The following is a 14,219-nucleotide window of genomic DNA, read 5'->3' on the forward strand; positions in this document are numbered from 1 at the left end:
TTATATTCAATACCAGATATTTGAAAATAAGAATTACTCTCCTATTCTTGATCTCTTAAATTTTGCTTTATCCTTAGCTCATTAATTTTATCTATTTATTTATTTTGTTAAGAACCAGTGAGTAGTACATTTCGTGAGCCCTTGTATTAAAAAAAAAAAAAAAAACTTGTTTGTTAGGTGAAAACCCTAATTCCACAACATCTTCCCTTCAAATCTTTGATGGCTTTAGTCCATTTTTCCTTGATATTTCATGCTGCAAAGAATGAGCCTAGGGCTAGACTGATTTTATTCCTTCTTAATCTGTTTGTGCTGAATGGATGCTTATAGAATTACGTTTTATTTAAATGTACATTTCAATTTGCCATGTTTTATCTAAGTATAGGGGTTTTTTTCATAAATTTTGAAATCAACACTTTCTAACTCAAGGTTTTAATCAACATCAGAAAATCACATTTCCATGCCTTTGATTGTTGCTTCTTGTATGATTGTTTTGGTCTCTTTCAATGGTACTTATAATTATTAGGTTACATCACTTCAGATGAGTCCTTATCATAGCTTGGTGACTTTTCATCTGAGCTTTTTATCTTTGTATCTCATCCTGTTGTTCTTCATTCTTTTCCTGGTCTATCCTGATGGCTTTCTGTTTCTTAGAAATTTTGCTTATTGAATACTACTTAAATTTACAAAATAGATTTCTATAAAATCCTCCAGGTAAGTGTAATTCTCATTATTCAAATTACTGTGAAATGTCAGGATGATATTCTCTTTCCTTATTTCTATAGTTTGTTTTTTGTTATTTTTGTTCTTCTTTTGAAGTCTTGGTACTGATTGGTATTGATTTTTTTTTCCTTAAGACATCATGGAGGACTTGGGCTTTTTCTTATCCTTGAATGAATATTTTTCTGCCCACTTTCAATTTGGTTGCTGTTTGAATCTCTTTCTTAGATCTAGAGGGCAGATCCATGTGCATAATTTCTAAACCAATTTTCAGTGTCTAGTCATTTTTACTGAGTATAATTTCTCTGGATGAAGGTGTAACCTTCTCCTATCTGTGCTGACTGGATTTCCAATGCTTTGAGTCGACTAAGTGTATGAAAATGTGCCACACTCAGCATGCATATCTTTTAGGGATCTTATCACCTCTACCATTATCCCTATACTTTTGGCAATTTCATTTTTGACAATGCAATACACTGCCTCTAATTTCTCTCCACATTCTGCCCTGTTGTTTCTGAGGGATATGGAAATACAGCAAAGGAGAGGCAAAGAAACACTGATCTAGTCACTTCCACAAATGATATCTGTGTATTACAGGGATACATTTTTATTCTCATTGGTATATATAGACTATGGGATCAACAATCAGGGGCAGGCAAATTGGTTTTCTATTATCTTTCTGTCAAATAGAGCTGCTTTGTTTTATGATGTAAAGTACATGTCAGGTACAAATTATTTTTATTAATCCTTTGCAATCTACTCTATAGACAGTAGAAATACTAGATTCTAGCAATAGGTTACCAGTCAGAATCAATTTTTAGAGTAAAGCTCTCATCTTTAATATATATATGTATATATACATATAAAATGTATATGTATATGAAGTACATATATCTATATATTTTAGGGGCTTTTGAAAGAGAATGTCTTAGTCTGTTAGACTAATACATTTAAATAGGAAGCTCCAGGATATTTCTGGTTTTAAATCTTACCTTACCATGATATACAGGAACATGGATTAACTCAGTGCCAATTGGGAGATATATATACATCCCAAGAAGCAAAAGCAGGTACAAATGGATCGTGTCTATATTTCTATGTTGTCTCTCACTTACCTAATACTAGGGAAAGTTTAACTTCATCTCCTAGCCACAACCCAATGTTCTACTATTGTCAGTTTCCTAAATTAGAAACAGTGGTAAAGAGCAAATAATCCACTTCTCGATTTCTAGTCTTGCAGCCTCAAACTAAATAGATGATGGCTACTTAGAGTCATGATTAGGAATAGGGTTATGTTGAGTCCAGACCAAGCTTGCACACTTCTCACGTACAGTCCTTCCTTGGTATCCAGATGCAAAAGATTGATTCTAGGACCCCCAGAGGTACCAAAATCTGTGGATGCTCAAGTCTCTTATGTAAAATGGTGTAGTCTTTGCATATAACCTACACACATCTTCCCATATACTTTAATCATCTCAAGATTACTTACAATACTTAATACAATGTAAATGGTGTATAAATAGTTGCCAGTGCGTGGCAAATTCAAGTTTTGCTTTCAGGAACTTGCTAGAATTTTTAAAAAATATTATCAACCCACAGTAGGTTGAATCCTCAGATGTGGAACCTGGGGATAACTGTACAAGTTCTTAATCTCATTGAGTTTCAGACTTCTCACTGATAAACTGAAGGTAGGGTGGTGGGGAGATTGTACATAAGGAACCTGGCAAATAGTAACTTCTCGATTAATAATAGTTTTTATTTCTTTATGAACTTGTTTCTCCCTCTGATGTTTTTTCAAAGAAAAGAAACTTCCCTTCAGAACCAAAGAATGGAAAGGTTCCCTTCTACCTTTCTTATTAGGAAAAAAAAGTTAAGTATTAAATGAAAAGACAGAAAATAAGATCAGGGTTACTATTATTCAGTGTATCCTATTTGTTGTTAGCATTTCATTTCTGATTTCATTTCTGGCTGGTAACTCAATATGTATATTAGTCTTATTTGTGGGGATCTTTTTTAATTATAAAAATTAGGAGAGAAAGGAAACTGCCTATATGGCAAATATAGACTCAAATTTAATTTATTTTTAAAAAGATCAGGTTAATCTTTTCCCACATTAACGGAACGCTCTTAAACATAGAAATTATAATCATCATACCACATCTTTGTGTTTAACCATATCATAAATTTTTTGAAAACAAGGATTAATTTTATCTCTTTTGTGTCAATCTTTTCACATAGCATACTTGTGGACCCGTTACAGCTAAAATCATTACCCTTCTGGATCCACAATATTTTATTTCCATATTAAAAATATTTCATCATATTTCAATACTGATATTTAAATACATCTGATTACACTTTTAATCATTTAAGTTTCTTTGTTTACCATCAAGTCAACTAGAGACATTAGGGTCTAACTCACCAGTTGAGGTATAAAGGTATGATTCTGTTTGTTGTGGCACTAGCTGTTCTTTTATGATCTATCTCAGACCGAAGATTTTTTTTATCAGGGTGTGGAGAACAAGGTAGGAATACAGTGATTGGCTTCTGGAAAAGATGTGTTGATGGGTGCTGAACATGAATCAGAGGGCTTGTGGATAGTACTGAGTAGGAAGTATCTTTCTGAGTTTTTAAATATGCCACCAGAGATGGGTCAATTGGTTGGACCTATACAAAGAAAAAATAGATGTATATTCCTATATTTTAATAGCAGAAGATACAAAGTATCAGCACATTTCTAAGTCAATTTCCTGAAAATTTAATAGAACATAGTTTTATACATTTTTCTCTACATTGTTGGTTGGAATCTACACTATATTAATTTATAAAAGATCACAGGATTTGGTCTTCTTTTTACAAAGTCTTTCTGAAATCTAGGTTCCTTGCTCTATGTTATAAATAACTGAGAAACACTCTTAATTGTAGGCAAAAAAAATGACCTAGAAAACAAAATAGACATTTTATATAATTTCTAATTAGAACTATTGTTAGATCAAGTGATCTTCAGAAACTAGAAAAACAAGACTATATTTATCTGTTTCCTCTCACATAAGAATGGCTGATAAAAATAGCTAGCATGATTCCAAAATTTCAAAGTTTATGGAAAATATTCATGAATAAATTGTGTATAATATGATTTCTTCCTAACTTTTCTTCTTTGCTTACCACTTATGGTACAACTGGGAGAAATCAGGAGAGCATGAGGGAGAGTTAGGCTAGAAGGAAATATTGAGGAACTATGTCTTCTAAAATGTACATTGATACGTCATTGTACACTTTGTAAATAATGTTTGTATGTATTAAATTCTCATCCCAGAAAAGGACTGTTTAATAATTAAATATAACCAAATATTTACAATCATAAGTATTTTAATTGATTAGCCTCTCTTTTAACCATCCTCTCAGGTGGAAATCTTGAATCATACGGAAGTCCCAATGTCTGGCATTAATTCTATCATAGATACTCAACATTTGTTTTTGTCAACAAATATCATAAACAAAACAACACAAAAAATTAGCTAGAAAAATCTTTAAAATAAGGCAGGGATTTATTTTGGAATGAGCTTTAATATGCTCCAAATCATCACTATATCAATGATGACACTGTAAGGTCATTAAAAGTATAAGAATTCATTTACTGTTATATTAAATATTGGTATCTTCTCCATCCTTTTCGGATGACGTTTGATGACCCACAAAATCTAGGAGAAGAAACTCACCAGTTTTTAATATTTACCTTTAATTGTACAAGCACTGGTGAGCTGAAAACTCCTGGAGGATAATTTAAGGATATTCGAGAATCCATGCTTGGCTTAAGAGTAAGGCCTTTCTTTGTTACTGTAAAGGACTCTTTCTTTAAACAAGACACAACAGAAAAGATACCCAACTTATAAACTTTCACTTCAGCACAGGTCACCTGTGTGGATTTAAGGACATTAAGACAATGACATTAAAGGACATTAATAGTGCATTGCTCTGGAAGTACATGCTGTGCATATTCTCTGGCTGTGGGAAAAAACAACAACAACAACAACTATATGCTGTCCCTGTAATCTCCCACAATTGAGAATTACTTCATTAACCCCAAATGGATGGTCCTTTCATGAGATGAAGTAGAAGTAGATATTAGGAGTTTCTCAAATTTGAACTACACGATAGAAAAGAGAGAAATAAATGTATTTTTAAATTTAAATTATTCCCCCCAAAAGGTAAATCGATAATGGGCAATCACATTTAGTGTTTTCACAAATATTAATTATATTTGGAATCCTATCCTCCTTTACCAGAATGGACTTGGACTTTAAATATTGGCCTTTATCCAGAAGATTTAACAATGTTTTAGGAATTCCAAGGACTGAAAAATTTCGTCATTTGGGTAGTTTACACAAATCCTACAGCACCTGTACTATCAGCAAATTCTTCCTGCTGACAATTCACAGTCTCTTGATAAAGTAATTTTCTCTGTCATTTTCTCTATTTCTCTCTTCCATGCAGGGGGAACAGATGATTGCAAAGAGACACATTTGTGTTTCTTTTTTATATAGTGACATTTAAATTTGGAATGCATATATGCAGGGACATATTCAAGCTTTTTTATCACACAAAAAGGAATTGAGTACATAAATGAAAACAAAATTATCTACTCATATAATCACCAAAGCTTAAAATGAAGAGGAAGACTTAGAAGTAATCTGGTCTATTCATGCTTCCCTAAACACCAGCTGGGCTCCACCCAGGCATGAGAGGATAATCATGCAGACACACACACAAACATTTCAGGGACAGTAACAATGGAAAATAATCTATCATTTGAAAACTGACTAAGGAAGAGATTTCACAATATCATGTCATGAATCCATTGTTGGGAAAATTCAGGGCATGATGGATGTTCTTAATTGGCCGGAGGGAAAATGGTGAGAGGTAAGAAAGAAAGGTTTTCTGGGAACTCATTATGGTTGCCATGCAGTTGGAGTACATTTGGTAGGTTCTGGGGAAATGGAAGGGTTTTTAAGCAGGGGTGTGTCAAGAGCAGAACTCTGATGATGGTTTATCTGACTCCAGAATTAGAATTCTTAAATGTTGTATGAACCACATAAAAATTTGGAAGGAACCTAGAGTTTAAATTTTCTTGAGCTAAATATAGGGATAACAACCATTAGAAAAACTATAAAAGAAAAGTATATGCTTTTTTTTTTTTCAGTAGACAATGGCTCTCTTATTTATTTATTTTTTTTTTTGCATTTTCTATTCACTAATCATCTTGCATGCCCATTTGGTGAAAAGCACATGTGCTATGAACTGTTTTTTGTTTTCATTATGATAGTCACACAGATGGGTCAAGATTAAAAAGCCACACGTAAGGGCAATGATAACTAGACTATTATACTTACAGACTTCCTAGACTAAATATAAAATGTCTTAGTTGCATGAATTGGCGTAAATAATTAGAACAGGCTTAGTTTTCATATTCAACTGTATAACTTTGTTTGTAACTCAGAAAAGACCCAAATCAGAAGAGATAAATTAAAAAGAATTGTTTTCATGTGTGGCTTTTTGTTTTTACATTTATTCCCTGCCCTCTTCTTCAAATAATGATAACTTATATAAAGCTGAAAAGACAAATATTTTAATTATTTAAAAATAAGTTCAGTGATCCACAGAAGAACCTTAAACTTTAACTCCCATCAACTCTATGCTAAGTTTAATAATTATGTATGTATTCTTTCTTCAAAACATATGAATTTGTCACCATAGATGGCTTCAGAGTTATTATAAGAAAGTCTACCATGAAAACGATAATTTATTAACTACTAACATGTGTTTATAGACTTCCTTTTATCTTCTTAAGTGTATTTTCTCATTTAATCCTTATTACCCTATCAGGTAGACACTATTATTGTATTCATTTTTTAGATGAAAAAAATTGAGTCATATCAAGGTTACATAATTTACTCAAGTTCACATAGCAGGAAAGTGTAGGAACGAAACTTCAGACCCAGCCAATCTTCCGCAACAACCCACATCCTAACTACCACATCTACTGTTTTCCATGTACAGACTAATAACTAGACTTAATAACTATCTCAAGGCATACACGTACACACACACACACAAATTGTTTAGTTTTTACATATTTTCCTAACCCATGAATGATAAAAATAAAGCTAGTGTCATCTGGGAATTCTAGAGTTCTTAAATTTAGACAGAGGTCCATCCCATTAGAAATGTTAGTCTAAAGCTAGTCTAAGGTGTGAAGCTAATTAAACCATGATGTTGGCTTTGCTTCCCAGGCAAAAATATGACACTTGCTGGGTCCTAGACTCAAGTTCTTCACTCCCAAATTTGACCAATAAGCTCTGCTCTTTTATCTTTATGGATAGCAAAACAAAACAAAACAAAACAAAAAAAACACATGAATTCACTGGCATAAATCTTATCAACCCTTCCATTTTATACCAATGGAGTAATTGTATCTGTACTATGATCTGGTAGTCTGAGTAATAGTTAGAAGAGAAGTCAAACAGCAAATGTAGGTGTAGTCAAGGATTTACCAACCTTGTAACTTCCTCTCATTCTTTCCAGTGAATTTGGGGTCAGGTAACTTGCTTGAAGACCTACATCAGACACTTTCACCATGATGTCTCTGTAATTTCCCCTGTAACGTGCAGTAAATGGAATTGCAATGCATATTGGAAATGGAATTCTCTTTTCCATATCTGAGCACTCTACAGTGATAACATTGCTGACCAATTCTTCATTATCACCCACTATTAAAGAATTCATGTTATTAATTATCCGGCATTCTAGATGTTGTAGAACATAGGATGGTGCTGTAATATAACAAGACACTTGGGTGAGATTATCATCACTCAGCACATCAAGATACCTGCAGGTGAAAAAAGGACATCATTTTTTCAGATATTTGATTTATAGACTGTATAGTGAAATGCCTAAGAGCACAAGCTCTAGAGCCACGTTGCCATGGTATGAATCCCTGCTCTCCCACTTAGTAACTCTGTGACCTTGAGCAAGATACTTAACCTCTCTATGCCTCAGTTTCCTCAACTGTAAAATAGTGATAAAATAATACCTATCTCATAGGAAGAATGAGAATTAAATGAACTATTATACAGTAAGTAATTAAAAAGCTGTGCCTGGCACATAGAAAGTACTATATATATTAAGCTATTGTTACTATTGTTATTACTATTATTATTTAAGCAGATGATTCATTCCTGTTTTGTTCACTTCAAATATAAATCTGAAGATTGCTGAAGCTTCTTGATAAACCAAATACTAGTGCCTGAATAGTCTTCTAAATTTTGAGGAAAGGTATAGATATGGTAGTGGAATTGTTTATTACATTTTTAAGAAAAATAGACAAAGGTACAAAAGTACTGTGAATGTATGTTTAATCAAAGTAAATAGAAACAGGGGCTTCCCTGGTGGCGCAGTGGTTGAGAATCCGCCTGCCAATGCGGGGGACACGGGTTCGAGCCCTGGTCTGGGAGGATCCCACATGCCACGGAGCAACTGGGCCTGTGAGCCACAACTACTGAGCCTGCGTGTCTGGAGCCTGTGCTCCGCAACAAGAGAGGCCGCGATAGTGAGAGGCCCACGCACCGCGATGAAGAGTGGCCCCCGCTTGCCACAACTAGAGAAAGCCCTCTCACAGAAACGAAGACCCAACACAGCCAAAAATAAATAAATAAATAAATTTATTTAAAAAAAAAAAAAAAAAGTAAATAGAAACAGAATATTTACAGTCCTCAAAGAATCAATCCAAAAACTGATTTTGAAAATTGGTTTTACTCTTGCTTTTTGTACCATCACCTTTGCCTAAGATTTTAGAGTCTTATAGATTTGAATTCAATTTTGAGATCAGTCACTATTTGTTTGACCTTTAACATTTTAACAGTTAACCTTTAACTATTATTTTAAAATAGCTAATATTTTAGCTCTTTCTATGTACCAAGTTTTAGGCTATACATTATTTCATTCAAATCCTCACACTATGGATATGAGGTACTACTCACCCATGGGCAGGTACTACTGTAATTACTATTTTACAGATAAAGAAACTGAAGTTTAGAAATTTTAACTTGCTGAGGATCACACAGATGGTAAGTTGTAGAATCAATAAATGAGCCCATCTATCTTTAACACAAAAGCCCAAACTTTCTAATATAGTATCATACTTCCTGAAATCATTCCAAAACACTGGTTTCTTTATCCATTACAAACTGAAACGAATACCAGATCCACAATAATGTGAGGGTTGAATGAGATTAAATATTTCAACTTCTTATAGTAGTGGGTTAACATAAATGAGTGTTCAATAAATGTTAGCTCTCTATATTACAACTACCAGCTTGCATTTCCCCTCTTCTCGCTATTTCTCATTTCATACCAGTGAAATGATTGAAATATAAACAATGTCAAAGAGAAATGAGGATCTTTATAAAATGCAGCATTAATATCAAGTTCTAGAATAATCAGCTTTTAACTATTTTTCAGTTAGTAAATTGAATGTTATAGTGCCCTTTAACACAGAAATCTGGAAAATATGTTGAAAGTTCAGAGAGGGTTATTTATTTATATTTACAATTCTGAACCCATAAAGTTAGAAGGAATAGAAAATTATCCAGCACATGGGTCTGTTTGAGTCTTCTCTGATCATGGTGATAATGGTATTTCAGAAAATTAGATACATTGTTTAATATAGGATACAATGATCCAGTATTTTATTAATCATCATAGCATTACTTTATTCATAAATTAATTTAAATCTTTAATATCATAAAATAGACAGTGTTCAAATTTCCCATTGTTGTTTTTAATTAGTTTCTTTTATCTGGATCCAAATAAAAGCCACAAATTGCAGTCAGTAGAACGTGTGTTTACCTCTTTTGCATTATATATGTTTCCCCTCAGTTTCTTCTGTCCTTCCTTCCTCCCTCCTTTCCTCCTTCCTCCCTCCCTCCCTCCCTCTCTCCCTTCCTTCCTTCCTTCCTTCCTTTTGGTCTTACTCTCACTCTCTTGGTCTCTTGCTCTCAGGCTGGGGGGATACTACAGATCCAGTCTTGTATAACTTTAAAAATGACTCTCTTTTGTGCCCTGGAAACCCAACTCAATACACTCTTCTTGCAAAAGACTGACAGACGAAGTAGGGCAAGGGGCCCTGTAAATGCTTCCATTTCCCCTAGACCTAATCAAATAGATCTAGTCCAGCCACTAAAATAATCACATTGGTTTATTCTAGTGTTGTTTCCCTTTGTATACACTAAGACAACTACCCTGGAAGAGATAGGCTTTTTTCAAAACACTCTCCAGGGAGGAATCACAACAGATTGTGAGCTAGGTTTTGTTTATGACTCTCGTCTTTCTTGTGGCATGATGGCTTCCTAGTCTGAGGAATTGCAATGAGTAGTCATCTTCTGAAACATGCAAGCCAAGCAAAATTGGTTTGCATGACACAAAGAGGAAATCACTAACTAGGAAACACCTAAAGGAGGTGTTAGAGGGAGTGGTTCAGCAATGACTCATTAGTTGATGCTTTGAGTCATTTCTGAATGTGAGGATATGAAGTGTTAATGTTTTTCTCAAGTGAAATGGGCAACCGCATATTGACTACTTTAATAGTTGTTTTGCAGGGGCAGTAAGCCTTTCAAACCAGGGGGGTCTTTCACGGGCTAAATATTACTGCTATGACAGCTATAGAATTCATTAGATTTTTAGACATTTAGGGAAACTTACAGCTAAACCAGCTCAACCTCTTCATTTTATAGATGAGACAACTAAGGTCAAAGTGAGCAAAATGACTTGCCTGAGATCATAGACTCATTCATGGTGTTGTCCTGGAAATGGTATTGTATTCTGAAAGAGCAGACACGGGATAAGTGAAGTTTGGTTGTGTGTGGGAGGCGGAGAAAGTGAGGGTTGCTGGAGGTGAAATAAATCAACATACTAATATTTAGCTGAGAGTGAACATCTTCCAAGCAACAAGGTACTAGGCCCTTTAGGTGATTTTCTCATTTGACCTTACCAAATAATCCCAGCAATAATTTCTATAAATAAGAAAATGGGGCTAAGAAATGAAACAAGTTGCCCAGGGTCACAGAACTAGTAAGTAATAAAACAGGAGATAAATTTAAGTCTGTCTGTCTCCCAAGCCAATGATTTTTTTTTTTATTATTATTCCCCATTACCTTCTAAGGGTCTTAATTTTACTGTGAAAATATGGCTTGTGAATATTTTGTTTTATTTGGACATTATGGATTATTATCCCCTTGTATAGGGGAGATAATTCACAAAATAGATCAGTCAATTTCAATATATTTTTTCGAAGTCATGGGCTCTTTGAGAATCTGGTGAAAGCTCTGGACCATCTCCAAGGAGACAAAATAGGTGTGAAAATATACATTCAATTTTAAGAACCTCCCGAAGCTTATCCATGAGCCCTCCCAGAGTTCTACAGACACGGGTTAAGAATTTATGATGATTTATAAATAAAATAAATGTGAGAATTCATTTGAGGATATAAATAAAATAAATCTGAGGCTGGGAAATTCTCTTCTAATATTTGAACTCTGCAGTCTCCTAGTTTTTTCTTATGATAATCTAAAGAGTAGTGATTTAGGGAAGTGTCCATATTCTTGACAATTGTTCATTTTAACTACTTTCTTATGTAGTCAATTCTTTCTTCCTTTAAAGAAACCTTTAATATTTTTCCTGAAACTACCCTGAAACTAAGAAACAAACAATATTAGTAATAGCAGCCATAAACATTTTTATGGGAATAATTTAAACTGAATTATTGATTTGTAATATCTTTTGGAGATCTGAAATATAGATATAAAATTTTATTCGTGTATAAATATTGTTTTATATACAAGTAGAAACACACATATAAGCAGGAATATACAAGCACCTCTCACATTGTATTTACTTACTCCTTTTCCATGATGTTATTCTTTTGCTTTAGAGTCTCTGAATCACTGGGAAGAGGACTATTCACATATTTACTGGAGATATCACATGTTGTTGAGGATGTGGTAATCTCTTCACTTTGGCTTTCTGAGGTCTCTTGAATTTCTCTTTCTCTTGTCTGGATTATGTCATGCGTCTCTTCCCTGTTGCCATTTATGTTCTCAATAGTCATGTGCTCTATTTGTTTATCATCTTCATTTCCTGCATTATCTGGGAATATTTTGTTCTGTGACTCTTCTTGCCCTGTTACATCTCCCTTCAATGATGTATTGTTTTCTTTTCCCACTAGTTCTGAACTCCTATGTATTTTATTTTTTTTTAACTGGACCTGGTTTGTGTAATGACTTTCCTCTCCATTTGTGGGAGAAACAGTAGCTGTTTCTATGACATTTTGTTCCTCTCTTGCAGCAATGTCTGTTGCTTTGATATCTTGAATGGCGGACATTGTCTTCAGTGGAGTGCATTCATCATGCATGCCGCATAAATTATATATCTCCTTTTCTTCTTTCTTTAGAAATGTAGCAGTGCTCCCCAAATATTCACTTCTTTTCATGAGGCAATCTATGAATGCAATGATTTCTACACACACATACACACAGAGACACATTAAAAAGAGTAAATACAAAACTAAACCAAATTATGTTTTTCCACTGACATGTAATGAAATATGGAGAAATTACCCTAGAAATCTACAAAGACCCTTACTAGGCTTTTAAGCCTACCTCCCTTCTGAAGAAGTCATTTGCACAACTGTAATTCTTTTAACACATCTAGAAGTTGGGGATAAATTGCTTTTTAACATAGTAGAAAAGACTAAATCTAATCCCTCTTGCTTGTGAAAATGCTTTGAATATTTGCAGAAAGGTATCATGACCCCCCTTCATAAGATGCCATTCAACTGAAGTCAACATCTCCCTCAGTCATTCCTCATTTGGTATGATTCTGAGAATTGTTTTTCTTCTTTGAATGTACTATACAGTTTATCAATGACACACATATAATTATTCACCTAAAGTTTAGCAGAGCTCTCCAGATGAGACTTGGGTAGCAGGCATACCATAGCTACATTATTTCTGCTGATGCAGATGCTGTATTTTATTGGGTACTTTGTTTGCTATTATGATTGGATTAGGTTTATACTACTTCTCCTGCTGGACTTGTGATGACTGGAAATTTTCAAATGAGTCTTTCAAAGAATAGCTCTAATTATATCAATTCTCTGATTAGAACCTGGCTACTCAAGGACTAATAAACCAAGTGAAGCCTCTTTGCTCTGGTGTAAACCCTCACCATGATCTGATCTGATATAATCTCTCACTCCATCCCCATTTCTTATTATTTTCCTATTTGTTCATTCCTCCTCTCCTCACAGCTGGGGTCACCTGATGGCTTCTTACAGGCTTAGCAACTCTGCAATCTTTAGAATTCAATTCTGAACTCAGGAATATGTAATTTAAGGCCCTATAGCTCAGTGTTTTCAAAATCATCAGTAAATCTTCCTTTAACTAGTCTAGCCTTATCATTGGGCTCCAGTTCTGACAACTTGTTTTGTTGTCTTGTATCTGAGACCCTGTCTTTATTTTGAACTCCGGTAGCTGAGTCATCATCATTTTCCATGAATGATCATTTGTGTTGCCTAGGACCACATTCAGTTCTCTCCAGAGATTCCATTCCTGGCTATGAGATCCAGCTGATGGTCTCTAGGTCATGCTGCCTTTGGACAGATTTCCCTCATGTCCACAATCTGCCCTCTAGACTGAATTTCTTAACGTTATCTGGATTCCTGATTGATGAGACCTGCCTGCTCGCCTTGACACTACATTATTTAGAGTTAGATTTGATGATGCTACCTATCTTCTTATCTAGAGTAACTTGTCGTTGTCTGAGATCATAGACATCAGATACCATGTTCTTCCTTCCATGCTGTATTTCGCATCCATAACTGGCCCTATTCCCAAGAACCTGCACCCCACTTCGTGTGTGGGGGGGAGTCTAATTTCATATCCAATCCCACCCCATTCTTCCCAGTGTTTTTTTCAATTAACACGTTCAAGTTCAAATAAGTCTAAAAATAGAGTATCATACTCCAATATGAAAAAACTGCTTGTCCTGCCTCACACTAAGCCTATATTTTCCTACTTCTAAGTGTTGGGTCCTACTAATAACATCTCTGCTGGAATGCTCTTTTAAGGCCCCCAGTTTCTGGCTGCATAAATCCAATTCATTCCTTAAGCTTCAGGTTAGATACTGCATTTGTGCTAGTGAAATTCCCCACTCTAAAAATGGAATCTCACCTATTTCTGAAGACTTAACGCATTTCATTTTTATGTCTCTAATGGAATTAGCCTCAAAGTCCCTTGCATTATTGTGCAATAGCCTTCACTGATTTCCCATGTTAAATTGTTGGTCCCTTGTGGACAGAGACTCTATCCCGGTTTTTGTATGCTCCTTAGCGCTCTCACAGTGGCTACGCAATTAGTATTTTTTAGAGAAAGAATAAAGGGAATACTTGC

At 34.5% G+C, this 14,219-nt stretch overlaps 1 protein-coding gene across 4 annotated transcripts in view; it reads right to left on the minus strand.

The window, feature by feature from the left end:
- DTHD1 (death domain containing 1) overlaps positions 1–14,219 on the minus strand; it is a 109,273-nt gene that overhangs the window by 64,707 nt on the left and 30,347 nt on the right. For all 4 annotated transcript variants that reach the window (XM_082464552.1, XM_082464551.1, XM_082464550.1 and 1 more), the window contains 4 exons: positions 11,670–12,285; positions 7,273–7,603; positions 4,454–4,633; positions 3,140–3,384 (listed from right to left, as the gene is read on the minus strand). In XM_082464552.1, coding sequence (XP_082320678.1) covers positions 3,140–3,384; positions 4,454–4,633; positions 7,273–7,603; positions 11,670–12,285 — 1,372 coding nt within the window. The remainder of the gene's footprint in view (positions 1–3,139; positions 3,385–4,453; positions 4,634–7,272; positions 7,604–11,669; positions 12,286–14,219) is intronic.

This window comes from Balaenoptera physalus, assembly GCF_965194825.1.
Source record: "Balaenoptera physalus genome assembly, chromosome: 5".
NCBI lineage: Eukaryota > Metazoa > Chordata > Mammalia > Artiodactyla > Balaenopteridae > Balaenoptera > Balaenoptera physalus.